At 39.1% G+C, this 27803-nt stretch overlaps 1 protein-coding gene across 1 annotated transcript; it reads right to left on the bottom strand.

The window, feature by feature from the left end:
• Window positions 1-18: 18 nt before the first annotated feature.
• Window positions 19-25865, bottom strand: ALG6 (ALG6 alpha-1,3-glucosyltransferase). Its single transcript, XM_075037289.1, has 15 exons — window positions 25798-25865; window positions 22540-22651; window positions 18836-18920; window positions 15251-15340; window positions 14224-14312; window positions 11823-11905; window positions 11071-11135; window positions 8601-8786; window positions 7954-8089; window positions 5791-5876; window positions 5145-5229; window positions 3952-4022; window positions 2898-2966; window positions 2549-2747; window positions 19-2276 (listed from the first exon to the last, which is right to left on the bottom strand). Exons 2-15 carry the CDS (start codon window positions 22619-22621, stop codon window positions 2079-2081), a joined length of 1524 nt encoding a protein of 507 aa, XP_074893390.1. The 5' UTR covers window positions 22622-22651; window positions 25798-25865; the 3' UTR covers window positions 19-2078.
• Window positions 25866-27803: the final 1938 nt, after the last annotated feature.

The raw sequence follows: 27803 nt of genomic DNA, 5'->3' as shown, positions 1-27803 counted from the left end.
GGGATCCCGTGATGAACACAAGAGACCAGGCTAACTAGAACCTGAAGTCGTTCTGCTTCCTTCCATCTTAATTTGGCATTTCACACATTATTTCATTATTTCAAGCTGCCTGAACATTTGGCAGTCTTTCACCCAGCTGTGGTTGGAGGGAATGCTGTGGTTTTTAGCTTTCGCAGCCTCTGGAAACAAAGATTCCTATTTAGGCGTCCTGATACACATCAATGCCACTCGCCCTACGCTTCTGAAAAGAAAGGCCATGCTGTGGGCAGAGCTCTTGCATGCCGCAATTAGAGTTACACCCTCAGAAAAATTCTAAATACTTGTAAAAATATTGAAGTTTTGTTGCTTGATAGTGAACTGTTACAGTGTAGGTAAATTGCTGAACTGTACTCACCCCAATAACATTACAATCACTACTTCAAGAGCACCTTTTTTATTTTGTCTTAGCTGCCATAGGTATAATGTTGGCTGCAATTACTTTTTCCACAACAAATAAAGCTGGAAAAACTGAATACATACACTCAGCTTGTAGACACTTCATTTACAGTATTCATAACTGACACAGTTGGAAGTTCCCAGAACAGCTGATTCACACACTCACAACCGATGCTGCAGAGACAGCCCCAGAATGTGCTAATGTCAATGACAGGCTGGTATGTGACAGAGCGCAGTGAGGTCAGGGGAGAAGCCTTAAACAAGGATGGGTTTGCTTTTTGTTTTATTTATATATAGTGTCAGAGCAGAATGAAGAAAAAGGATAGACTGACTCCTAATTAAACTATACTACCCTGAATTGGTTTATGATTTATTTTCTTACTACATGCTTTGTTACATATATAATTATTCAATCAATTTGTACTCTCTGAACTATTGGCATTGGAGGCTGTACTGTGCAGAGGGAGAAATTGCAGAGTTTAGTTCAGTTTACATCTGCAAATTACTATGCAATAAGGGGTGGTTTTTACTGTGGGGTTTTTTTGTTTGCTCTGGGTTTTTTTTCCTGAAGAGTTTCGTACCTGCTTTCAAACTGCACTGCAGTACCTCAGCTTTTATTTCAGCAGAACCAAGGTCTTTTGGCTTTCCAGTCCCATTAGAAACAGTTGTTGAGAGTCAGAAGACTACAACAGTGTTAAAACCAAATCATAGCTGCTGACCTACAGCCAAGGAAGAAACGTACTACAACCTGCTGCACATACGAGACCTTCCCCCTTCCAAATGTCACTTCCAAGCCTCTACTACTCTGCCCAGCACTAACTTGGGTGCGTCTCTGGGGCTTATGGTATTCTTCAGCATTCTGAAAGTATTGGTTTTGTGGAAAATAGCACATAATACAAGAAAACCAAAACCCTGTGGGTGAACTGAAGCTGCTACAGAACCACCATCCTGATGCGCTACAGAACTGGGGTCCATCTTGTGGCTGAGCACATGGGTCTCCAGGCAGTGACACTGCTGGAAGGCTGAGTTTTCTCCCCTACAATATTAGCTGAAGAACATTAGCTGCTTAGATGACAGCATCCGGGCAGCACCTCACACCAATGCACAGCCTCAGGCAACCGCCTGGATGAACTGCAGTGTGTTATATGAAACGACGATGGAGGACAGTCACTGACTACACAAGGGAGTTTATGTCCTAAAACAATTCAGCAAGACAAGAGCTACCAGTCAGGAGTTTCTACTTCACCTGCACGACTTCACTTGCTTATGCTTTTTACGCTGGGAAACATGTAAACTTCATGCTAACAAAACAGTTTGCTGTTTTGCTAATACAGCTGGGGTATTTTAGCATTAATTCAAAATTTGGTCCTTTATTATGTATTCTAATTTTACAAATGGTAACAAAAGTATTACACTTCTGAAGAAAACACACCAAATCACATTTCCAAGTGCTCTTCATAACACTTCTGCTTTAAAACAGTCTTTGATTATTTTGTATTTAAATATGCATAAAGTGTTTCCTGATTTTCATTAGGTTACAGGAATTGTATTACATCACAAACAGGTTTACCTGCAACGCCAGACACCGTTCACTGAAAATCCTCTGTCCTTTCACAGTTTAGTCCTTGATCTTCACAGGCTGATTAACTGATTTTCTTCTGACTTCTAGTATTCTTTGAGTCCCAGAGTATAACAACATTAAAATACACCAAAAATAATAAAAAGTGTAAGCAAGAAATAACAGACACAGATACAGGGAATAAATCGGGTAACCTCTGTGGAGGATGCACTGCAGCACTCATTAGAGACAGGATGCCCATCAGGGTTACGGAAAGAAGAAACTGTAAGATAAGGAAAGATGTATTAGCTAATGGCGATTTAACACCTCAAACAAGTAAGCTGTAACTTTTGTTACTTGGGTACTCTGTATTCTTCAATCTATACATAGATGACATTGCAGAAAAAGAAATTATAGCACACCTCTACACTGACATAGTGTGGCTTTCCCTGTTTGGGGCTTTATGCACAGTTATGGACATAAAACTGGTTTATGCAAGTACTTCCGTACCATGAAGAGCTGCAAGTAAGAATTATAGGAATCAAAATTGCTTACCAGACTCCTGACAATCTTGGGAAATGACTTAACCCAAGAAACATATCCCTTCAGGGAAAGGGAGAATGGCTTCAGCTGCAGGTCCTCTGCCGAAGTCTTCTCAAATATGGAAAAGGAAGCCACGCAGACTGACAGGAATGCCAGCATTGTCACAGTGTAGGCCAGCAGCAGGCCGTCTTTCAGTAGAAGAGGCAACATACTGTTAAAACAGAATTACCCGCAGAAGTGAGTATTCATTCTGAGTTATATTTCAAAGAATGTAAAAAGAAGAGTAAAAAGAATACATTTATACTTCCTAGAATCGGGGAAGAATGCAGTTTTAAAATAACGTTAATAGTGTCCAACTCACCTGAAAGTTGATACAAGTAAAAACCACGTAGCCATAAAAGGGATTTCATTTATGATTAAGCAGACTGGGCTAGAATGAAAAGAGGAAAAACAGATGTGCAAACACTGAAGTGACAGCCCTTCATCCTCAACCTTTCATATGGATGCTGCACTCCCACTCCCCTGGCAGGTAGGGCAGAGCCCTACTCCTCACCCACCAGCACAGGCTCAGAAAATCCAGGAACAGGCAGCGCCCAAAGCGCTGCATCCTCTACTAGGGCACCCTGCTCCCCCCAGCGCCCCACTGAACCCCAATGTGCAAATACTCTGCCCCACGTGGGGGTCTGCAGCAGAGAGTCACTCAGCAGAACCCCTACAGCGTGTACCACGGGCGCGCACTGCCAGCCAGCTCTGTGCAAGGCCGCTCGTTGGCTTTGAGGAGCACCCGCACTGCAGCCTCTAGACAACTGCCTACAGAGACAACAGGAGTTCTCTGACCACCAGTTTAGCCCTCCTGTCAGGCGTGAACGAGAAGCGTTAAGCGGGCTGCCTCTCCAAAGCTTCCTTTATCAAACATTACTTTCAGGTACACGTAGGACATCCACGCAAAACAGCAAAGCTGCTGACTGTCCCTGCTGCCCTCACCTCCTTTGGGGCAGTGGATGGGAAAAACATACCTTAGTGACAAAGGGAGAGAGGGCCCCTTTACCATCGCCGTTAGTGAGGTATGGATCGCCCAGTTCAACTTGCAACCGTGCTCCAGCCTTGCTGGGCAGCTAAGTACGTGTCTCTGCTGTCTACGGCAGCACCGCCTTAACCAACCCCACAGCCATTCTATCCCTGGGCAAACAGCTCTGTTCTGTGCCACGCCGTACTCCAGGAAACGCAGTCTGGAGACGAGCGAAGCAGGAGAGACCAGCGTGGCTGGTCTCTGTAGACTTTCATTTACAAGTTATTCAGAAAAGCAAATGTGTAGAGTTTTTAACATCAGATACATTTTAAGTGAGAAAGGAGCATGAATAACAAGATCAGGAAAAGAAGATCAAAATAAGTCCACGGAAAAATAATTTACTTACACTGACACTAGAAGAATAGATTTTTCATGTACTTGAAAGGAGAACAGGAAAAATGACAATGCACAACTAACCTTAGAAAAGGAAATCAGAGATCTATTAGTATACGTGACTGCAATGCAAAGCACTGTTTTCGTTTCTCTGCCGCCATAGACTTTACATGAATGTATGAGCTAAATGATCTGATTTTTCTAATTAACTGCTACATTTACTCCAGTGCAATTTACAAGTACACAGAGCTGCTTCTGTAACCACCTATACATACTAAAAAATACATTGTTTGAAAGTTTACCCAGAATTACTCAGAAAGCACTTGATGTGAAGAGCCCTCGCTTAGCTTTACTGACAAGAGTATCTCCACCAAGTAAACACAATATTCACGCACAGAAGCACTGGAAAAGTTCAGTCATGGTGACAACTACCCACCTTTTTGACATAAAATTTTGCTCATCATCATGAACAGCCAATACAGCAAAGTAAACAAACTGTCTTTTTTTCCTACCAAATAAAAACACGCTGTAAAACATAAACCAATTCTTAGGATAAATGTTAGTTTTAGGCAATGTTGCGATAAACTCTCAAACATTACTCACACATAATTAAAAATAGAAATTATCTTGTAACTCTTGAAACCTTAGGACCAGCTCCATATAAGTTTGATTTCAAGGAAAACTGATTTTTGCACGTAAGTCATCTTACTGTGCTTAAATTCAATAATATGACTAAGAAAAAGCAAACATTTGGGAAAATAGTATCATTATCATTTTCTTTTCAACCGCTAATGAGTTTACAATGTCCATCTCGGGACATTTTTATTGGATTTTGCAGCCAATGCAGTAAGAAAAACTAATACTTTGGAAGCTAAAAAAGAAGAGGAGGAGAAATTCCAACTCTACATGAGGCTTTAACGTGTATGGAATCTTCTGAAGACTCTTCAGAGGAAGTTAATAAAAATACAGCACTAAATAAAGAAAATCGAGGCTAAGGGAAAAAGTCTGGATTTAAAAGACACGTCACACCTCCCTGGACATGTGATAGCAAAACACTTTTTAACCAATCTCTTCAGCAGAAACAAGATGGCATTTAACAGTACATGCACTTCCGCACATTGCAGCAACTGTAAGTAGAACTGTTGGCCGCACACCAGTGCTCAGTGGTGGATATAAAACAAGGAGCAATTAAAAACATACACTTACCAAAGCAAATTTAAATCCTCGGAGAGAAGGCTGGACAGTTAGTTTTATACAAGTAGGAAGCAGGCTCAGGAATGTTATAGCAAAACTATAGAATTTTATAAGAAAAACAGTTTTAATACATGAGTAACTGCATCTGTGATACCATATAATCACTTTTGAAAACTACATTAAATTAGGAATTCAGTTGTAATTTTCAGAAGTACAAAAATCACTCAAGAAGACTCAATCACAAGAAAAGAGCAGTGAACGGTCTTCACTGACATAAATGCTTCTGAAAAAGGAATAAAGCATTTCCATTAATATTTCAGACTACACCTAGACTTGAATTCTTCACTTAGTCAAAAAGCAGAACTGTGAACTCTGACTTCTAAGAGGTAATTCTTTGAAGAGGAAAGCATGCACTTTTTAACTCAGTTTTAACCAACCAAGTAGTTTACATCACGATATAAACAAGCAGAAAATTTTTCAGTCATAAATATTCCAGTACTTGGGGAAGTCCTTATCACCTGGGAGAAAAGTACAGTATAGGAAAGAAAACTTTTTTCCAAGATTTTAAACACCACTTCTCATAATTCTTTGACAAAAATTACTCATTTTGCAAAACAAATAATGCAGATAAACTACTTAAGCACTTCAGTTGTCTTACCTGAGTTTTAGCTGAGTTTGAGGTGATACTATATTCTTTATCTTTATAAGGACACTTAGACTGCACCAAATATTGGCTACTTTATCCTGGAAGAAGAGGGGGGGGGGGGGAGGTAATTAGTGATAATTATATTCATTTAAACTTATGTTTGTGACTACAATGGGGCTTGGGAGGTTGGGGGATTGTTGGGTTTTTACCATGACACTGCAAGAAGACACTTGCAGATATACATCATATTCTTAGATACACTTTAAATTATTCTGATCTTCAAAAATGGAAAGTTTCAAGAGACTCAATTAAAGCATGTTCTAAAATAACTGATAAATTCTTCAGCACAAGAGACTACTTCTTAACTCACGAGATCACACATTTTGTGAAAATAAGGCTCTGAAACTATCCTGTCCCTGCCTAAACACTGGCATATATGAATCTTTTTTCAAATGTGAAGACATTCTGTATACTGTCACATTTCATTACATACCTGAATGTATTTAGCTGTGCTTACTGCTTGCTAGCAGTGACAGAGTTAACCTCTAATAAATCAAGAAGTCTAAAGACATTAGCAGTTGTGCTAGGATCACTTTCAAAATTAAATTTGTAACTACAGCTATCATGCTCATGAAACTCATCCCTAAACAGCTGCTTGAATCACAGCTGTGTAGACATAACAGCAAGAAAGCTACTAGCACCAACAACTGAGCCATCTTCCTCATATGCTCACTAGCAATACAGAATATGCACTTCAAATCTGCTGAGGATTACAAGTGAACAGAGGGTTTGGCAGCACCAGCAAACACACAGGACGCCTACTTAATAGCCAATACGATTTTACAACCATCAGCATTTGTTACTGCTTCTGTAAATGGGAACCAATTCAAAGAACCTGTTACACGCACCCCAGTATAAATTTACTGCGCATTGCTTACGTGGACAATTTCTCATTTTATCTAGATTAGCATCCAGAAAGTCACTCCCCTGATCAACTCAGAAAATATTTGGGCTAATATTAGACTAAAATCCTCAGGCTCTTTCAGACTCATTGGTTATTGTCATTTACAGATTTTATTTTTAAACTTGGTACTGAATAAAAAGTGTGGTGGCCGAAACTATTTATTTATAAATTCCAGATAATTCCCAAGGAATAAGGTCATTGGGTTTTTTGGGGGGCGGGTGGAAAGGTCTTTTGTGGGGGATTTGTTTGGTTTTGTTTTTTTTTAAATAAACTAGCAGAGAATACACTGAGAACACTTTGTACCACTGCCTAAATAAAATGCTGCCTTTCGTACATCAGCATTAACTTTTGAAGAAAAAAGTGCCAGTTGTGATATTATTTATTTCTAAAGAAGATTAAAAGAAAATATAAGATGAATCAAACTATGTAAGCATTTGCTTAAATCCCTGTGACATCAAAACATGGAAATTCGAAGCTTCATTTTATTGGTTAAACTTGGAAGTTGAGAATCTGCTTTTAAAAGTCTAATAAGACTCATGCCCTAATTAGGCAAAACAACAGCAGCAACTCACTGTCACTTGGGACATGAGTACCCCTTCTTTTATTTCTGTGGCATTAGCGCTAGGTAAATGAGTAATTGCTTTACTGGATTAAGGCTGTGGTACTCAGCACCTTGCAGCATGCAAATGGCCGTAGCCTGAGGAAAAGTAAAAGCAGGACTGGCCTAAAACTTTCGGAAAATATTGTGGAAACTTGCACTGAAAATATAAGGTGGGTCACAAAGGGAGTTCTAGACTGCACCCAAAACACTATTCTGAAATTTTTTTATTAAATAATGAATCCTGTTGAAAAAAGCTGAGCTGAATCAGAGACAGAGACCGAAGCTGGTAACTTTTAAGGTTACATCTTCTGACACTGTCAATTACTATGGAATCTATTTCAATGGAAAAATGTATGGATTGAAGTATGGGTTTGATGATGGGATAAGTGTTGTCTACTCATATAATATCCTGGAAGATGCCAGCTGAGCTGGGGTTAAATACTGGATTAAATAACTGGCAAGAAATGACTGCTGAAGAAGCCATCTCAAATTACTAGTTCTGTGGTGTGTCTCCCACATGAAATCCCTAAAGGTCACAATGAAGGTTTCTCAAGGGATCTAAGAATACAGAACATTTACAGCAGGGTGGGGGAGAAGAAAACATGCATGCCTCAAACAAGCCTCGGTCAATGGGAAAGAGTCTTCTGAGTACTTGCATGATTTGTTCCATGTCGGTACAGAATGGGAGCCAGCAGACAGCAAAGGAAACCACCACTGTCCCTGCTATTTTAGTTAACAATACTAATCTGCAATCAAGAGAAAAGCTTACATCAGAAAAGATAAATCCAGCTACTGGTAACAAAAGTCAGTTCTTAGTTTATTTACAGCATAAACCTTTTTTAAAAAAGGGTTACAGAACTGAAGGTAGCAAATCTAAACAGAAAGAGCTACCAGTACCACAGAAAAAGTTCATCATCCCCAGATTAGTGAGAACAACTCCATGAGAACCACAGAGCCACTGCTGTCAATCTAATCTGGTTGCCCACTGCAGCCCATATTGAATTTAGCTTACAGAATGAAGAGTGTTAAGAAAAGACACCTTAACAGATTTTGCTATTTGTTCAGTGGAAATACATAATGTAGATCTCAACAAGAAATACTTATTTTGTAGGAGAGGAATACATTACAACAAGGTAAGTATCCTCCGCTAGAAATTAATTCAGAAATGCCCACATACAAATAAAAAGAATCACATTCTCAATGCCAGGCTGCCCAGGTGTATTCTTGAGAAAGATAGAACGGTCTAAAGTCACTTACCCCTTTCCTTTCAGTCCCTTCTTGAAGCACTTTCCAAGTAAATAGCAAAAAAAGGGCAGAGAATGGTAGAGTTCCATCTGCTTATAATTTAAGGCCAAGCAAAATGCCACTGACCCCAAAAGGTCCCAGTCATAAGACAAATAAAGTACACCCCACAAGGCAAATCCAAGGCTCACTGAGTTGTATATGGTTTTTTATGTCAAGGACAAGATACGCATATTAGTACTGGAAGTCAGTAATGAATGCCCTGAGGGACAAGCATAAAATAGCATGCAAAATACATTTTTCCAAGTTAGTTTTAAAAACACATTGCCAGTTGTGACTATGTTGTTCACAGACAGAAATAATTTTAGTTCTATTTAAAGTGTAATATATTTCCAAGGCTTGATTCAAAGCTTGCACAGGCAAGTATAAGGACAAATAGTGTGTGTATGTGTGTGTCAATTATACATGTAACATACATTCAGTCAACCAAGCTTTTTGTGACCGTACTCTGTAAGATGCATCAGGGTAAACTTTTTTTATTATTTTTTTTATTTACCTGATTAAGGATAAAGCTTTCAAGAGCCTCTCCTCCCAAAAGACATGTGCAGAATATTCAAATACATCAGTATTTAAATTATATATTATTTAGTTCAAGGACTCCTGAGGTTTTTGTGACTATATTTCACTCACAACACACCCTCATCCATGACCAGTTCCCTTAGCTGCTAATACTGTACGAACAATGAATAATAGTTACTAAAAGCAATGTTACTTCCTTATGACTTTGAGAAGAGGTTCCCAAGCTCAGCAGAGTTTGAAAAGACTAAGCTACACTTACTATTAAATTGCAATAAAATATTAGCTTTGTCTTTTACCTTATCTTTCCACAATGAGAAAAACCAATAAGACGTACTTGTCAGAAATTTCACAATATTTTGTTTTCTCTTTGTCAGTACAAATAGCTGTGACAACACATCACATTCAGATTGTCTACCTTGTTTTCAGCCCACTCAAAATCACCATGTAGATTTGAGATCTCACCAATTTCACATCAAAAAATTGTTATACCAAAGGGCTCTGATCTTGCAGAGACGTGCAGCAGCAGTAAAGGTTAAGTAAATCTATTGACTTCTTGGGAGCTGGTCACAGAAAGTGAAGTTACTCATGTAAGAGTCACAGGGCTGGAATAGAACACAGGAGACTATGTAGTCCATGTGCCTGCTTCAACACAGCCTCTGCTACACCTACGTCACCCCTGACGTGAGGTTTGCTGAGCCTTTTCTTAAAGATCTTGATGCTGCAGATTCCTCAACATCAACAACCTATTCCAGCATTTTGCTGTAATTAAGGCTCAAAAGATTTTTCCATGGTAACTTAGGGCCGTTACTTTTTGCCCTATCCAACATAAGACACACGGAACAGATTATTGCCTTCCTCTTTGTACATCTTTTACATACTAGAAAATCATAACACTGTGCCTTCTTCTGACCACCAGCTTCTCTCACCTAAGATGAATTGCGTTCATTCCCATCCCCATTCTTGTAAGTGATGCCTCCAGATGACCTACACCTTTAAAGAGTCAGGCCAAAAATAGAATGTCAGAATTCCTGAACTGTAATTCAAATATTCAAGAGCATTATGGGTTTTTTTCCCCTCAAAATCTGCTTTCTAAGCTATATCATCCTCCAAGTTCACCAGGCACACTCTTGGAAGAAAAACACAAATTAGTAAACTATTTGATTGTCAAAACTTGATTTAGTAGTAGATGCTGAGATTCCTATCTCCTTGGAATACTTAAATACCTACATTTATCACAACTCCAGCATTGTGTCCCTCTGGCTCAACGGCACTGATCAGCACAGCCTGGAGGAGTCACTAACAGCATTTGCTTGTTGGTGTGCAAAACAAGTATAAAACCAGAAATCTTATTTAAAAAGACCCACCTGTGAAGGTGTCTGCCACCAATATCGACTAGTTAGCTCAGACGGCCTAACTCATATTAGATGCCTCGCTTTTAAATGGTTAGGCATCAAGCGAAGTGAATCCAGTTTCAAGTAATTTTAAAAGCAAGACAGAACGGCACATTTTATAGAACTGAACATTTTACACAACTACACTTGACGCACTCCTCTGCCGTCTCAAGAAGATATAAGGTGATTCTCTCTCCAAGTACAAATCACAGGAGCACAAGTCATCATTCTTTTCACTGTCATAGTACCATTGATGTTTTCTGCAATAAAGTGACTGACAGGAATATGAGCTTGAGGCACAGAAAGAATGGTATTCATGTTTGGATTGATTTGTCCCAATACCAACTATTTACCTCCAATATATTTCAGACTTGCAGTTTTCCTTAATATCTCTGCTTTAGGGTAGGCAGAAGCCCCTGGATGACTTTGTATACAAAAGTAACAGCTACAGACAAGTGCTAAAGAACAGTGTTACTTTGTAAATGGAAATTCATTTCACTGCAGAACAAGGATACTGGAAGTGTCCATGGTCAATAAGAATGAGGCCTGGATAAAGCAGTATGCAGAGAGCACTGGAAACCTGGAAAGAAGGATCGAAAAAGAGGGGCAAAAATAATTATTAGACCTTAGACAGAGGAGCTTGTACTGCTTCTCCAGTACAAAAATTTGCCCCTCCATGGTGCATCCTCTGTGTAGGAATCTTATTCTCTACAAATAACCTTCTGTCAGTAATATTTTGAGGAATAAAAAAGGATAAAGATTTTCCATAAATAAGAAAATATTGAATAGAGACCAGCCTGCCCTTTGCAAACCAGCTGAAAGATCGCCCACACCCATCTTAAACCTTGGCACCACTCCAAAAATCAGAAGACTTATTATTCCAAAATGTATTGGTTCTACCATAAGGAGTGTGCAAGACAAAGCGGTTCCTAGATTCCCCCATGTCACAGCACAAATGTTGTTTTTACTACCCAAGTAATAAATCCAGAAAGAAATATAATTCAGGAGTTCATGGCTACTAAACTTCAGAGCACGTTGTTATTGAAAGCATTGAAATAATTGCTGTAAGATAAGTTAATCGCTTTTTTTTATCTTTTTAACTGAAAAGCCTTTAATATGAGATACACTGATTGTCATCAGTTTTATGTCAATTGAAGCCATCACGGTGTTCTATAGGTTAATTAACTCTCATACTGTTACATTTCTACCCTGTTTTAACAGTGTGTTTTCTTTGGTTTTTTAATTTACACACACACCAGATACTTGCCTTCTTTTTAGTAGATGTTTCTTTCAAGGAAAAACAATATAAAATAACTGCAGGAATATAGACCAGCAAATCAGCAACAAACACTGAAAAATAAAGATTAACTTTACATTAGAATCCTCCCACATACCTCATCTTAATGCTATCCAAGCTGTGTATTTTCATCTGGATTGTGAATCTTGGACTCTGCTTAGAGTTTTAACTTCTTAATACTCCACATCTTGGTTGTATTTGGTGTAAAAAAACCTCAGACGATAACAACTACACAGTGCTGAAGTGAGACAAGTTGCCTACCTTTGGAATATGGGATTTGCATCTGTACCCTCACTGAAAACTTCACTTTAGTCATTCAATTCAACTGAAGTTCAGAAATCATGTGTCTATAGTTTCAGCTGACTGTGCTTTTCTATTGTCTTACATTGCGTTACAGTACATTTTTCATAGTTTTAAAGACAGCTCGGGTTTGGCAGTTACACCAAAACTAATTTTTTCCAATTTTGGGGGGAAAGAAGAGGAAAAAATATAGACAAATAAACATTAAAATATCAGAAAGTCCTTCGATGGAATAAACTGGGTAGTTCCACTTCAAAGGACAAAAAGAAATAGGTCTACAGAATTTGATCTTGTTAATGTTTCTAACGCTATCATTTCTGATGTCCAAAAGCTGCTGCTTCCATGTGTTCAGCTGTTTTGGCTTCTGGCACAGCCTCAGTCAATAAGGGAGCACACTCTAGTTCCTCACATGCCGAAATGAGAGAAGGCATTCTTAATTCTCAAAAGAAATCAACTATGACTAGATGCAGTCAAGTGGTTTGATGGAACAGATAGTCTGAAGACACAAATAATTAAGAAACTCTAGATTATAACAATCTCCAATGTATCTGCGTGAATTACTAGTGATGTGGATAAATAGACTAAAACTAGTTATTTGGCTTTGATCATCTGCCTACAGCAAATATATGTAAGAGGGTCGGCAAGAAAATAGAACCAGCAGGTTCATCTGCCTAGAATTATGTCAACTCCTGCTCATGCTTAAACCACGAGGTGAATTCTTCTTGAGTGTCGTCTTAAGAGCCTGAGAAAAATCTCAGATTATCTCTATAAACCGGTTTCAGAAAATGTCCAATTATTCCAAGAGGGAAAGTATACTTTGCCTCTTTTTAGTCACAGGCTTTGGAAGAAAATGTTTGAAAATATCACTTATTCAGTGATGAATTGTTTTGCAGGCTTAAGCCACAATTAAACAAATATACCCAAGGGGTTAGCAAAACAAATACACTGACACTTAAAATAAAGGTATAATACCAACAACTGACATTGACCATTCTGAATTATTTTAATGCATTCTTCTAATGGCTACTGTTAAAAAGTGTTTATCAGTTCTCCTAGATCCATCAGTGGTTTGTCAAGTGAGTTGATTTCAAAATTAATAAAGACCATTTCAAGGGTAATTAAGTTCTAGTGATTTTTTTTTTTTCCAATTCAATCAATTACTAGAGACCAGACTGAGAGGTTTGTGAAGTACAGAAAAGCTATTGATGAACAACAAATTCTGCTGTTGCAATTGAAGTATTTTGTGGAACTCTAGTGTTATGCAAAGCAAAAGACAGATTTAAAATGAAAGAAAATAGCAACAGGATAATATGGCATCTGCCATCACTTAGAGAACAAGAGCTCACTGGCCACCTTGTTTGCTGTCCTACAGACACAGCTACTGAATTACGTTATCTACAAATTTTCTTCTGCATTTGTTTTATCCTTTTTTTTGTAGAAGCCGTTCAAAATAATCAAGTGGTCAGAAGAGTGAGTGAAGGAAAATTAAATTTAGGATAAAAATGGTAAAATAAATTTTTACATTTTTGTTAACAGTAGTTTATCTCTAGAAAGTGGTGACTGTTTGAAAAAGTAGCATCTTTAAAAACATCAAATACCTCTCCCTTTCACATAAAGTATACAGCTCATACTAAAGATCCCTGAGACCTCAAGAGGCTGTTAAGTCAGTGAATGCCAGTCTACACACAAAATAATTTTACAATAAAAACCAAGCTAAGCTGAAAAAGAAAAGAATATTTATCAGAATGGAAAGGAAAACAACAATACTATTTTCTAAATTAAAAAATGGGTCTATGCTACCAAAAAAAAAAAAAGTAGCTTTGTTTTAGAGTTTTTACTGAATCAACACGGTTGAAAACTTGTTTGCATATTTTCTGTTTATCAGCTTCATAAATGATGGCAGAAGAGGGAAGAACACAGGAGTTTGGTTCATAAATGGACCTGCAAAGCCACCCAAGTTAAAGAACTGAGAATAAACTGGTGAAGACAGAGGCTGCATGATATTAAACATGCTAAATTAGTAAGCAAGACAAATCTGTATGATCATCCTAAGGAAATATAATTTTCCTACCTGTTGTACGCATAAATAACTTATGTGGCTGACTCTCATACCCCCGAGATGTGTGCAGAGCAATCCAATCAGGATTTATTAACTTTGCACTGTAAAACAAAGTACAGACACATCAAAATGTAGACAGTTCTCATTTCCCTTTACACTCCTTTCAGCAATAAAGATGACATGCACAGGAGCATATTCCAAGAATTAAGATGAATGAGAAGAAATATTTCAAAGAGCAATAGTGATCAATGAAATATTTTCCTCACCACTAGATCAGTTTACACTATAGACTTTAGCTGCTCTTTCACAATTTAAAAAAAAATAATCTTTTACAACAGTAAATATGGTATACAATATTTATTAGGATAAACCACCTTCAGTCTAGTTCCACCAACTTTTAAAAAAACAATTGTAAATACCTTTCATACTTAAGTATTAAATATAAACCATTTACAGTTCACATAGATGCCCCACATAACTGTGCCTGTGCACTTTAACCTACATTCTTATTCCATAAGTCTCATTCCAATAGCAGTAAAGCCCTTGTGGAAAAAGTATTCCAATAACAGAATTCTATTTACATGATATCCAGTCATCAAATGTCACTTGGGCTCTCAATACACGAAAGCTTTCCCATGCAATGCACCCAATTCCTACAGCACTTTTCTCTGTGCATCACTGATCCAACAGTGGCTTATGTGGAAAGCTAAATATCTAAGTCATACCTAAATCTGCTAAAATTTCCAGACCTGGCAAAAAGAAAAATGTAACCCTTCAGTCCTCCTTGCAATAATTACAAGACAGAAAAATAGCAGTATTAGTTTTAAGCAATAGGGATACACATAAAATCTATTTCCCCAGCTTTAAAGTAGCAAACAATACTTTCCATTTCATCAGCTGCCCAGATTGGTAGTTTTTAGCTACTAGTTTCTCTCCCCAGGAGACAAAGACAAAAAGAAAAGAAGGGGGAAGAAAAAAAAAAAAAGGTAAATTTGGTGTTTTGTATTCTCCACAGAATTATTTAAAATAAAGAACTTACATGTAAGCACACACAAAACTGTGATAGGCAGTAAGAGGTGGATAATCAAGGCCCCAGTACAGTAGGTTGTTATCACTTGTATTGAAGTACCTAAAAAAAAAAAAAAAATAAAAAAAATTTAAAGAAGGATCTACATTTCCAGCTTTGTTTCAGCCCAGAGAAAAGGCTGACTATTAAACCAAATATTTTTATCAATGTATTTAAAATCCAATATAGAAGTTAGCAACTTCTCTAGCTATCTGCTTTATTTTACTTCACACAAAAAAAATCTCAAGCAACAAAACAAAAGCAAAAGTGCTTCAGAGTATACTCACTGGTGTTTGCAAAACAGATTTTTAAAAGCTGCTAAAGCTTACTTACCTGGAGAGGGAAAGTCCTTGACGTGAACAGACTTTGACAAAAATCCAGAGACAAAGCCTGCACAAAAATAGTTGTACAAACCTACTGTAGCTCTAGATTTATGTGGTAGGCTTTGCAGGTCCTCACCTCCACCTACAAACCAAACCTACATTTTTTCATCCATGTCAATTATTCCAGAAGACAGCAGTCAATTTGCCAAAAAGGAAATAAAACAAATGCAGTTAAAAGGAAATTTCAAAAGAAATTGAATTCACTAGTGATTTTTCCGTATATTAATCCTAGATTCCTTCCTTCCCAGACTTGGACAGCATATTTAATATGCGACAATGACTTCTGAATAGTTAAACTTTATCTGCTACTCTTAGACTGTAATGTAGCAAGTTGTGAACTGCTTCTGCTCAACAGACCTTAATGTGAAAATTCTGAAAAAACATCTGTCAGAAGTTACACTGCTGGAAAGTAACTGAACAGAAGTGGGGAAGGGTAGCATAAAGATATTACACAGACAAACAAAAAGCAGCATAGGTCTGAAAGAAAACCATGCCACAGCAGGTGCACCTAGGCAATTCTGTCAGCATGAACATAGGAGTCAGGGGGCTAAAAAGTTCTTTAGAAGGCAACACCAAGTTATCAGAGTAACATCTCCTGAATAACCAAGACAAGGTCATGAACCTCAATCAGATGTCAGTCACAACCACTTTACCTACTTCTGCCTCAAAACTCAGGTGGACCACGTGAGAGAAAGGAAAAGGATTTTCCCATTTGTAATTATGTTGTGTTGGTATTTCTATGGAAGGCTAGCAGCAGTGAAAATTAAGTCACCTCTTCCAAATGAGAAACAGAAGGTTTTACCCAAGGAAAACAGAAGTTGCTGAAGTAAGGCATCAGGCCCTTTACAGCTCACAGTGAAACCGAATGACTAGTCTACTCTAACTGCCAAGGGGCAAGCTCTTGGCTTTTCCCGTTTCTCTCTTCAAATGCAGCCAATTTTTGACATTTATTATAGTAAATGATATTTCCTGAATTCTTTATGAGCTGCCTGAAGTATCTTACGAACTGATGATAAATCATATTTCTTTGAGTTGCATCTCTGCTTCTTATCCTATGATTCAAGATTGCTCATGCCAAGGCAGTTCAGATTCTTCACGCAGATCATAGTAGTCTGCAACTCAGTAGTAAACTTTCCAGTTTTGTATTTTTTGTTTTCAATTTTACCCTTCATAAACCCATAGTTGCAACAGAAAAAACAATGCCTATATCCAGTAATGTTTAGCAAAAAACCCTTCACAATTTTAATTAGCAGTATAATAAGAAAGTATGTTCTTAAAGTAGCCTTTAATAAATAATGTCAAGGCTCTAAAGAATAATATAAGAAAAGAAATATTTAAATTCTGGCCTCTGGCTCAGTTTCCTTGTGTGAGATTTCTCTAACTACAAATCATACTGTAGTTTACTGCAGCATTATTTTTTTTAACATATCTTTGTTTGGGATCAAAGAAAGTAAGCATGGAACATGGAGCTATATTACCTATACATGCCTGTTTAACAGTAAACGTGACAATTAAGTCTGTGAAAAGATCAAGAGATCTTCTAGGACTATGCTCTCACGAGAGAGCTGCTCTCTGTATCTACCTAGACAAATTTACAGAAAAACGTGTGCTTGCTGCATAGACAGCTTTTCTAAATACTAAACAAACAGCAGCACTGTAAGTGATTAGAATCTCATCCTCAAATTTGAACACTATTTTTACATGCCAGAGTAGAACATCTTTTCACACTGCGTATTTCTATAATACGGGAGGAGAAAGACAGCTTAGTATTCTAGAATGTAATGCCTTGCATGTCAGCCAAGATGTTCTCTTCCAAACGCCCAAAACTGAATATGACTTCGCTGCATTAGAGATTCAATTCCCAAAGCAGATCCAACGCAAAACACTTTTGTCATAAATAAAACGAAGAGCAAATACAACAAGACTGAGATGCCCAGCTAGCAGCCCATAGGCTAATTCCAGCCTGCAATATAGTTTCATCTGGCCCCTGGGAATGCCTAGAAGTAACAACTGCTATAACTCTTAATTTTAAGTACATATAGTTCCGCGTAGCAGAGTGGATCAAAGCTGCCAACTCTATTATTACATTGGCTCTCCATTGTCCCAACTCTGATACAATGAGGGGTTTGGATATCCCAGAAAAACGTAGAAGAGAAATGATAATATAGATACAACACGATGATCTGAAGACACAATACAGAGTCATCTGCAGAGTTCCACAAAGTGCCATACTTTCAAAATTGGCCCCACGTATATTTACAGAACTACAATTGAATTAATATTCTATTCTGTCGTATCGGTCTGTTCCCCAACAGAGAGCAGAGGAAAAAAATTACACCAGACAAACAGAATGCCACTATCCCTGTTGGAAAATGACCTGGAGTTCCAATGTATACCCACTTGTGTTGTAGCATATATATGGACTAAATAATTTTTACCATTCCATGCAAGCTCCAAGGAATATTAGGAATAATTTAAAAATAAATAAAGTATTTGGAATAATTTTCCTACTGTTTTAAGTGATCTCTACAAATTAACTCTTCTTACATCTAGATTCCAGGCACCTACATTTTAAAATCTATATTAAGAACATGGGTGTGAACAATGAACTTGCAGGTGTGAAAAAGAACCGGTGCCTCCAGCACAAGAATCCAAGTTTCTGCATTTACTGTCATGCCCCTGCCTTTTAGCTTAGGAGAGATAAGCAGGGTTCGTTTTGGCTTTGTCGGTGCTGATAATGATGAAAGTTTTTATGCATTAGAGAACTGGAACTCAGGAAGCTGAACTGATTTTTTTCTAAACCAGGAAAACAAGCTTCTCTATGATCTTTTATAAAAGCCTGCTAAAGAAATTGCTTCTTGATCTTTCCAGTCAATTCAAAACAAAGCTGGAGCTTCACAACAGAGAGACCTACCAGTCAGAACATTTTGTTATACAAGCTCATAGCTAGCAAGTCAAAGTTCCAAATTTTAGCTTTTTTCTTTCTTGTGAAGAAAATGGTACCTCAATCTAAGAGCAGGGTGATATTATATTACTACAAAAGGGGTTTTAGAATAGTTCAGAGATAGTAGACGTTGCAGAGGTCTTAAACTTAACAGTATATTAAAGTAAGATACGAACTAAAGTTTCATTACATTTACCCCTTTGTAACCTGAACTACAATAGCACTACATACCACTGCCTGATGGGTAAATTGTAAGTAACTTCTTGCCAGTGTCTCTGAGCTTCATAGTCTCCATACATCGGTGGTTTTCCTGCACCTAAAGAGAGATGACAAGAGTATTTAGGAATTTATTCGGTTTACGCAGACTGCTCTTCCTCCAGATATGTATTTGCATATTAACATATTACTAATTTTATTCTCCATTCCTCTATGATATTTGAGAGCAAAATAGAGACCTCATCTGCTATGCAGTCTAACAGGGAGGAAAAAAAAAAAGTTATGCGTTCCTTTGGCTTTCTGGATATTTCTGCGATAAGCATTTATCAAGATATTCCACTGTGAAGAATTGCTTCCTCATATGACAAAAAAAAAATCATTTCCAAGTGTAGATGAAAAATGTGGCACCTTCTCTGAAATAAGAAAATGTACATAATGGACATCTTACACTGATTTTGTGTGAAATACTACACTTCCTTAGTATATAGTAATTGACAACGTTCTCATTTGTGTTTCAGCCACATTGTGGTACCTTGCTATTAAAAGTAACAACCAGCCTTATTTTTAAATTTACTTACAATTAGGACCTGCTGCAAGTCCTCCAGTTCCTCTCCCTTTCCTCTGCTGCCTGCTTTGCAACACTAGCAAGAATACTGCATCTGTCCCTTTCCCCATGATTCTTAATAAAGAGTTAAGATGAGCTATTTACTAAATCAGGCCATTCAGTACACAGAATAGGTTTAGAAGAATTTTTTCTTATACTCTACAAAGCTTTCTAAATAATAACTGCTCCATTTTGGCTTATAGGAATTGTCTCTCACATTTTTCAACTGAGTGATTGTTATGTAGCAGTTCTGCAAAATGAATTATGTTAAAGGACACTTGTTATACATGCATACATAAGTCTCTCAGGAAACTAAGATTTTTTTTTTTCCATAGAAAAAAGCTTTATCAATACAAATACTTCAGATATCTACTCATAAACAATTCCCTCAATGTAAGCCTTACTCTGATAATGGCAGTATGTTAAGCATCTTTATCACAGAGTTTATTTACTTCTATTAACCTGTGCTTATTGAGAACAGAAATTGGACTGATAGAACTTCCAGTAAAATATTGACACTAGCCAGACAGAGATTTAAGAGTTTCTTTAAAATATAGGAAAGCCATCTATATTTTTTTCACATGATCTATGTCTGTGGGAGTCACACAAGCTCAGATATGTACTATTTATTCCTGGGTAGTGGAGAGAACAGATTATTTCCACTAATTTATTCCTGGGTAGTAGAAAGAGTAGATTTCCTCCGCTATATGACACATTGAACTAAAAGTTTCCCAAATAAGTGAGGTCACTGGAGAATAGGAGTTTTATCAGTGTCCATTCTGTAACTATAAATCTAGTGGAACAAAGAACCTGTCATAGGATTACTGAAATACAAAAATAGGTGTTATCCAAATTTTAGAGTGTGTGTATATCCGTGTGTGTGTTTTCTGTGTTTGTGTGTATATACACACACATTTTATTTCAGCTTCTCCCCCTACCCAAAAAAAAAAAAGGAAATTAATTGGTTTCAGAATGATCAAAAGAGATCTTAATCCAAAGGTTCGATTACTAAAAGCCAAATACAGAGACTGATCACACATCAGTTAGTTTGAGAATGCATGTTTAGCTTCCGTCTACAGCCAGAATCAAGTATACAGCCAAACAGAACTCAGAATTAATAAAAATGAAGGATTTTATTTTAAAAGGGTCACAAATACTTTAAATTTAGGGTGGACTTATTCAGTTTCACTGTTACCTGGAAACAGACATTTTTAAGTGTTTGAAGCTGCCTTTCAACATAGGTATTTAGCTTCCACTCATTTAGCAGGACTTTGGCAATGCATTAAAAAAAATTATGCTTTAATCTATGAAGCCAAATTTTTCCTCAATAATTCTTCAAGACCAACTGATCTAAGGTCATCGTAAATGGTAATCTTTCAAAACTAGGTATAAGTTATCTGCTTTCTCACCATCATGACCCTAATTCCAGAGGCAGATCCAAAAGCATGCTAGATGGCAAGAAACAACAGAATGGAAATGATACAGCGATCCAAGACTATACGGTAAATGAGGGCAGAATTAACCTCCTTGCTTCTGGCCATCCATGCCACGCACGGTTTCAGAGTATGCCGAATCAGCATTTCTACCAGAGTCTGCTTCAGAGAAGGATGACTACTTCTAATCCTTTGCTCAACTTTATTGCATCGAGCAGCAGTGAAAGCAAAACAGCCACGTCAGTTTAAACACTACTCTGCCCAATTTTTTTTCTTCTTCCTGTCATTAAAGGTTTCATTACATCTGAAGGAAGTCAAAGAGGAAAAAAAAAAATTCCAGTGTACTTATGCATTTGACAGCTCTTCCTAACATTCAGATTTGTCTTTTTTTCAGCCAGCCAATGCTCAAAGTTAAGCACATGCTTTAATAACTTGCTGGATTGGATCAGACCAGACTCAGCTTTTCCTATTCCAAAAGAATTTATAGGATCATTGTGTAGGAAACAAGACTGTTATTTTAGTTCAGGCATTATTTTAAGACTCTCTTTCAGAATCTTGACTGGTATGAAATTAAATCAACGTTAAAAAACCTAGTTAGCAATGTCATTGTAAATACTTGCAGCGCAACAGAAAATTAGTATTGTGTGGCAAAAGACGGGGTGTTTGTTTTCCTGCCTATAGGTGGGTAAAAAAGAGCCTCAGTTACCGACAGAACAGATCTCTCATAATGGCACTTTCAGAAAGCAAACTCAAAATAAAACAACTGTGCAAGAAGGCATGCATGCAACTTATCTTCAAGCAAATTCCTTCAAATAGATGAAACCCAGGAGTTACCAGTTTAAAATCACTAGAATACTACTTGAACAGCTCCAGCTACTCAGGGGATGAGACTCCCAATTGCCTTAACAGAAAACCAGAGTTGAATTTGACTGAGCTTGTGATACTTTTTGCTGATGGGGAAGTAATGGTTCATTTTTTTTTATTTTTCTTTAATTTGCAGAGAGCAAGCTTTGTGCAAGCTTATGCTAAGTGTAGGAATGGCATTGAGAGGTTTGGAAGAAAAAAAACTTGCTAGTTCTTTGCAAGCATTATGAGATGGGGAGGGGAAAAACTCATCCATTAAAAGAATATAGCCCTAGTTCACGCTGTAAACAATCTGACGGAAGTATAGCTACAAGGCAGAGCATAATCGTTCACTCCACATCACCTTTACACTGTCTTCATTATCACCAGTACAGTTTTATCTAAATATAAATTAAGGCTATATCTGTTATAGAACTTAGAGGACAAAATTAAACAAATGTACAATTGGACTGCAATAGTATTCTGCAGCTACTGAAACAACAAAGGCATAGGGGTGAACAGCCAGCTGTTCTTTGGCTCCTCCTAAAACATTACTAACAGTCACCCTTCCTCCCCACACCCAAAAAAAAGTTGTGGTAGGTTTTTTTTCAGCATTTTGTTCCAAGCAGCTGTGACGTTAATCATTGCACACTTCAGAAAAAGAAGAACAAGGTATTCTATGAACCTTCAGGAAATAGAGAGGCACGAAAATACGACAATACTTGAAAAAAACACATTGCTTCCTATTCATGATTTTACATGCAAGTTTATTTTAATTTATCACAAGCTCCATAATTCACCTTCATGTGGTTGTTTTACAGACCATGAACATGTATTACCTGAATAAGAACCAAGCGATACAGTCCAGCGTACAGTAAGTGCTAGTAAAACAGTAATTGTCATTAAGCTCCACTTCTCCATAGCTGGTCTTTGTAACAAGCCAAAAGGTACCTGAAAAAACACCATAAACATTGCTACAATACTGTCCATGTTTTTGTTCCTTAGGCATTTAATGGTACTACTGATAGTACCAGTTTTCTCCCCCCACAGCAGCATTCTGTTACTGTCTTGCATCTGGAAGCTCACTACGATCAGGAGGGGTTTTCAGTACCAGAGAATTTCTAACCATGAAGCCAAATGCTGCCCAGAAGCAATTTCTCCCACTTCTGAGCTAGAAGCTGAAAAGGTATCTGACAAAAATGCATAAAAACAGCAGCAAGAAGGGTAAAAGATTTCAAACCACTTAAGAGAATTCAGATACCAGATCAACACTACGTTGTACATACACATACATACTTAAGCTTCATCTTAATAGGCTCCACACAATTTGTTACACAAACATGTAGCATGTTCTACCTGTGAGTGACAAGAGAAAATTCTACAAGAGACCAGTAGAGAAGACTGTAGTGGTAGTCAAAATACTTATGCCATGTCTGTTAAGTAGCTTACAAACTAGTATTTGCCACTGAACAAGAAAAACCTCTTCAAAGAGGTCTATAAAAATTCCTAGATTAATAGCTCACTAGGGAAAAAAAAATCTATCGTTCATAAGCTCACAGTTTTAAAAAGTAAGTAAATGTCCCAGTATACAGTTAATGCCACTTATTTTCTTGCTTGAGAACACCACAGCCAAATTATGCAAAAGGTAGATCTGGTATAGGCTTCTCTGTTGGTTTAAACATACTCAGAAACTATTTAAAATTTAACTATGTACTGGCAGGTCTTATCGCTGGACTAGATATTATTGTCTGTTCTCCTGCAGCCACTATAGAAGCACAGAGCCCACCATAAACTCTGTATCATGTGTTCTAACTAATTCCACAGGAATACAGTCATGAGCCGGCACATAATCAAAAAATTAAATGCATGCTGCCGACGTAGGAATGTAAACATCTGGCATTAATGATGAAAAATCCCTGACCTGAATCTTACTTCAGTCTCCCCGACATTCAAAAGGGGGCCTGAAATTCCACCTCTCCCTTCCCAAGCATAAGCACACTATCCCTAGAGGATATACCAGATGAAACCTACCAGGCTCAAGAGATCTTCTCCATTCTTCTACCCAAAAAGGCAGGAGGACTGATCTCCCACCGAGCTTGCTTGACCATACTAAGGATCCAGTAACAATAAGAAATGTTGCTAGATCTGCGAAGTTAAAGGCCACATTCCTCAAACTCAGAAATCAAGAAACAGGAAAGTAATGATGTTGCCCTACGCAAAAAACACTAACTATAGAATATGCAAACTTTGACCCAGAGAATCAAAAATATTTTAGCCTGAGTTAGAAAAAAATTGAAGAAGAAACTACTCCAGTCTTGACAGTGAGAGACAGCAGTAAATCCATAGGCTGTACTTCTGCCAAATCAGCAGCAGCAGCACCATTCCCTCCCCAGTCAGCAACAGATACATTACAGAAGAGTGGATGAGCCTGGGTACAACTGCCAAAGACTTTCCTTGCAGAAGGGGCATCATCCGACTTAAGTGACTTTAATATACTTGCCACTGCCAAAAAAAAAGCAACAACAACAAAAAAAAAAACACAGCAGCAGTACTGAATTCCTGTTTTAGTAACAGACAAGCAACATCTAAGACATGTTTCAGTTATTCTGCTCAAACTAAATCCATATTTATTTGCTATTCACAGAAAGGTATGACCCAACACCACCACCAAGGGGGGGAAAAAAAAACAAAACCCACAAACTTACTTTAACAATATAAATCTATGACAGCAGTAGATCACCATCTATAGGTAGAAATGTGAACACTGATATTTGCATGCTTTCAATGGTACACCTGTGCCTAAACCACAGGCTAGGCACATTTATCCAAATAAAAGATACTGAGGTCGACTCTATAGGTGATTTTACCCGAAGTGAACTCTTGTGCCTCCTAAACTTGGGTCCAGTAAGACCTGGGCCCTATATGACGTCCAAAATCAAGTGTCACAGGCCAGGCCTTTCCCTTCTGTAAAATACTCACACCTGCCCTTCCTTTCTACCTCCAGTTAGAGCAATTATTACTTAATGGTACCTTCTCAATTCTTATGTAATGCCAGTCTCACCTACAGACTCCCCCATCACTGTTCCTCTCATTTACTTCTGCCATTCCCTGTGCTTGGAGTAACTGTCATTTTCTGGGGTACGGAGTACCTTCTTCCTCTCCTCTCAAAAGTGCTTCTTAAAATATTCTTTCCTACTTTCTTTTCATCTTTAATAATTATTCCATACCTCCCGAAACAAAAACCATGCTTTTACTAGATTCTAAAGCATGGCTCTCTAGTTTTTGTGATCCCATGGGTAACAACGTTAAACAAGTAAGACTTTTCAGGAGATGACAGAGCTGGTTTGGCAACTGTCAAACATTTTACCTTCTGCCTCTGGATGAGCAACACCAGAGGGTCTCTCAAGGGAGATGCCACCTATAAGCATAAGGTGAAAATCACAGCTCCAAAAAAACACATCCTTCCACGCTGCCTACCATGAAGATTCAGATGAATAGCACCGATACAAACCACCCGCTCCTTGCCAAAGGGAAGCTTACGAAACTCAGTCATAGATGCACGGCCCTTAGTATAACTCGTTGTTTTAAAAGAGATGTCAGCACACAGCTCAACAGCATCCTTTCCTTCCTCAAAAACGCAAAGAATTTCATTTGCTGAAGTACAAACGAACGTTCTACAAGCCTACTGTCTCCCTACTCCTCGTCAGAAGAGGTGTTTATCCCTCAATTTTCCTCACACACCCCCCCCTCTGTCCCCAGCCTCCTCAGAGAGAGATACGAGGCTCAGCTGCTGCAGCAGGACTTCACCCTGGGCCCTCCCCCAGCCGCGCTGCCCTCACCTACCAGCGCCCACCGACCCGGCCCTCCGCTCCCTCCCGCCTTGCTCCGGGCCACCCCCCCCGCTTCCCCTCAGCCCCAACAACCGCCTCCCGTACCCCCGGGGAAGGGACGGAGGGGAAGGGAGGAGCGGTACACCGGACCCGCGGGCTAACACCACCCAGGCTCGGCTTCGCTTCACGCCCCGTCCCGCCCCGTCCCCTCAGGTCCGGTCCCGTCCCTTCCCGCCGTTAAACCGGCGCGAGCCCGCGGCTCCTTACTGGACACAACCGGCCCGCACGCGCTTCCGCCTTCGGAGCGGCTTCCGGCCCCCCGCGCGCGCCCGTAAGGCGGCGCAGGCCGGGCAGCGCGCATGCGTGCGAGGGGTGAGGCGGTTGGGGGGGGGAGGGGGGGTGTTGTGCGTGTGGTGTCTGCGCATGCGCAGTCGCATCCCGCGGCGGGACGGCGGCTGCCCTCGGGTGGCGGTTGGCGATCGGGGATGGGATTCGGCGGGAGTGTGTGTGGAGAGGGGGCGGGGAGATGGATGGAGCTGGGCCGCGGGGCTCCGGCCCACCTCGGAGCTCTCTGGGAGAGGCGGCCGGACGAGCAGCTGTACCTCAGGAGACGTGGCAGCGCTCCTCGGTGCTCAGCCGCTGTGGCAACGGCGGTAGCCCTGCACAGGGGCCTGCCCCGGCCTTGGTGTTACCCCGGCTGGTGCTGTCAGAAGCAGATGCTCCTTTATTCTTTTTTTTTTTTACCCTGCTCACATGCATCCCTTCGTGACACAGGTTGTGCTTACATCTCTGTCACAGCAGTGAAGGGAAGTGGGAAAATGTAATAGTGGGTATTACTGGTGAAAAGCATAGTCTTGACACGTGGGAAGACCAGCTTTTTATTCAGGCGACGAATCTAAGTGTTTGGGGTTTTGTTTGGTTTTGCAGAAGGAAGGGAGCAGCTGGAAGACTTGTTCTTTAACCGTGCCAGAGAGCTGGGAAGCAGCTCCTCAGCCTTTATGTCTGGGAAACGATATCTAGGAACAAACGTGAAGGAGAACGATCTTGGGCACCATAGGCCTCTCTTTTACAACCTTTCAGTTTCACCCTCTTTGATTCTCTTTAAGGTCTTGACAAAGTACATAGCGTAACATAAGTGATCCTAGATCATCTTTAGACAACCCTTCCCGATTCTTAAAAGTACGCTCTGCTTTTGTTTAGATTGCTGTGTTTTTCTTCTGGTTGTGTGTCTCACTGAGGTTGGGATATGAAATTTAGTAGAAAACTGACTATTTTTTACAACTGACACACATACTGAGGATTTCATGACCAAACCTTCCAGGCGAACTGCCAGTGGTGCTCTCCTTGGACTGGAATCCCAGGACTGCAGGTGGTAATGGATTTAAACCCAACTGGTACAAAATGGAAGTATGGTCAAGAAGTATCTGATGACTTACAATAGAAACGTTAAAGCAACCAGAGATGATAGGAAAACAAAATTCTTCACAGATTTTTTTTTTCACATGTGCATGTTCTTTTCAAAATACATAAACATTAGGCACCGTACAGTATTGTATACCCCCAGAGATGGCTTTTCTTTAAGTTCTTCTAGTGCAATAACCTACAGAATACTAATTTCCACTCTCCCAACCATTCTTCAGTTGAGTCCCCTTTACTTGGATGTCCTGGTCCGTCTTACGCCTGCCGTAGTTTCAGCATTCTCAGCAACTGTCACTTCTGAGTGTTACCTCAAGCAGGATGGTATGAAGAGGCCAGAAGTTTGTGGTCTTATACAAGTAAATGTAAAAATCACAGTAGTCTGCTGGCCTGCCAAGGTGTTTGGAGCCATAATCCTATTGAAAATGGCCGATTACGATCATCAAATTTTACATGTTTTACCAAAATCTGTTAATCACTCATATAGCTGCTAAAGAAAATGCTTCCAGTTTAGGATAGTAACAAGATCCTAAGGGATGTCTGGAGGTGACAAATCTGTAAAATAAGCATGGTCCTAAAAATTCATCAACTACAGAGTAAATTAGAAGATGGGAAGAGTTACACCTCCTGAACCCCAGCAGGGCTTTGGCGTGGTATATGATACTGAAGGTTCGCGGTGCAAAGTGAATTCCCAGCCGAAGCCAGGGGGGAGAATCACCAGGGCAGATTCCTATTTCAATTTTTCCTTTCCCAGCCCCTCGCTCCTTTCCTTCTCGTCTTCCCTCCAGGATTTTCCATGCCCGGAATTCCCTAAAGCCCACTCCCGAACCGCAAGGCCGGGGAACGCAGCACAGCAG

Source organism: Buteo buteo, chromosome 10 (assembly GCF_964188355.1).
Source record: "Buteo buteo chromosome 10, bButBut1.hap1.1, whole genome shotgun sequence".
Lineage (NCBI taxonomy): Eukaryota > Metazoa > Chordata > Aves > Accipitriformes > Accipitridae > Buteo > Buteo buteo.
Note: the sequence above shows the minus strand (reverse complement) of the source record. Positions and strands in the feature narration are given on the sequence as shown.

Coding starts and splice junctions, on each gene's coding strand:
- ALG6 (XM_075037289.1), bottom strand. CDS start 22,621: ATGGAGAAGTGGAGCTTAATGACAATTACTGTTTTACTAGCACTTACT. Junction 4,023..5,144: donor GAGGATTTAAATTTGCTTTG/GTAAGTGTATGT, acceptor TCCTTTTCTAAG/GTTAGTTGTGCATTGTCATT. Junction 2,277..2,548: donor CCAAGATTGTCAGGAGTCTG/GTAAGCAATTTT, acceptor CTTATCTTACAG/TTTCTTCTTTCCGTAACCCT.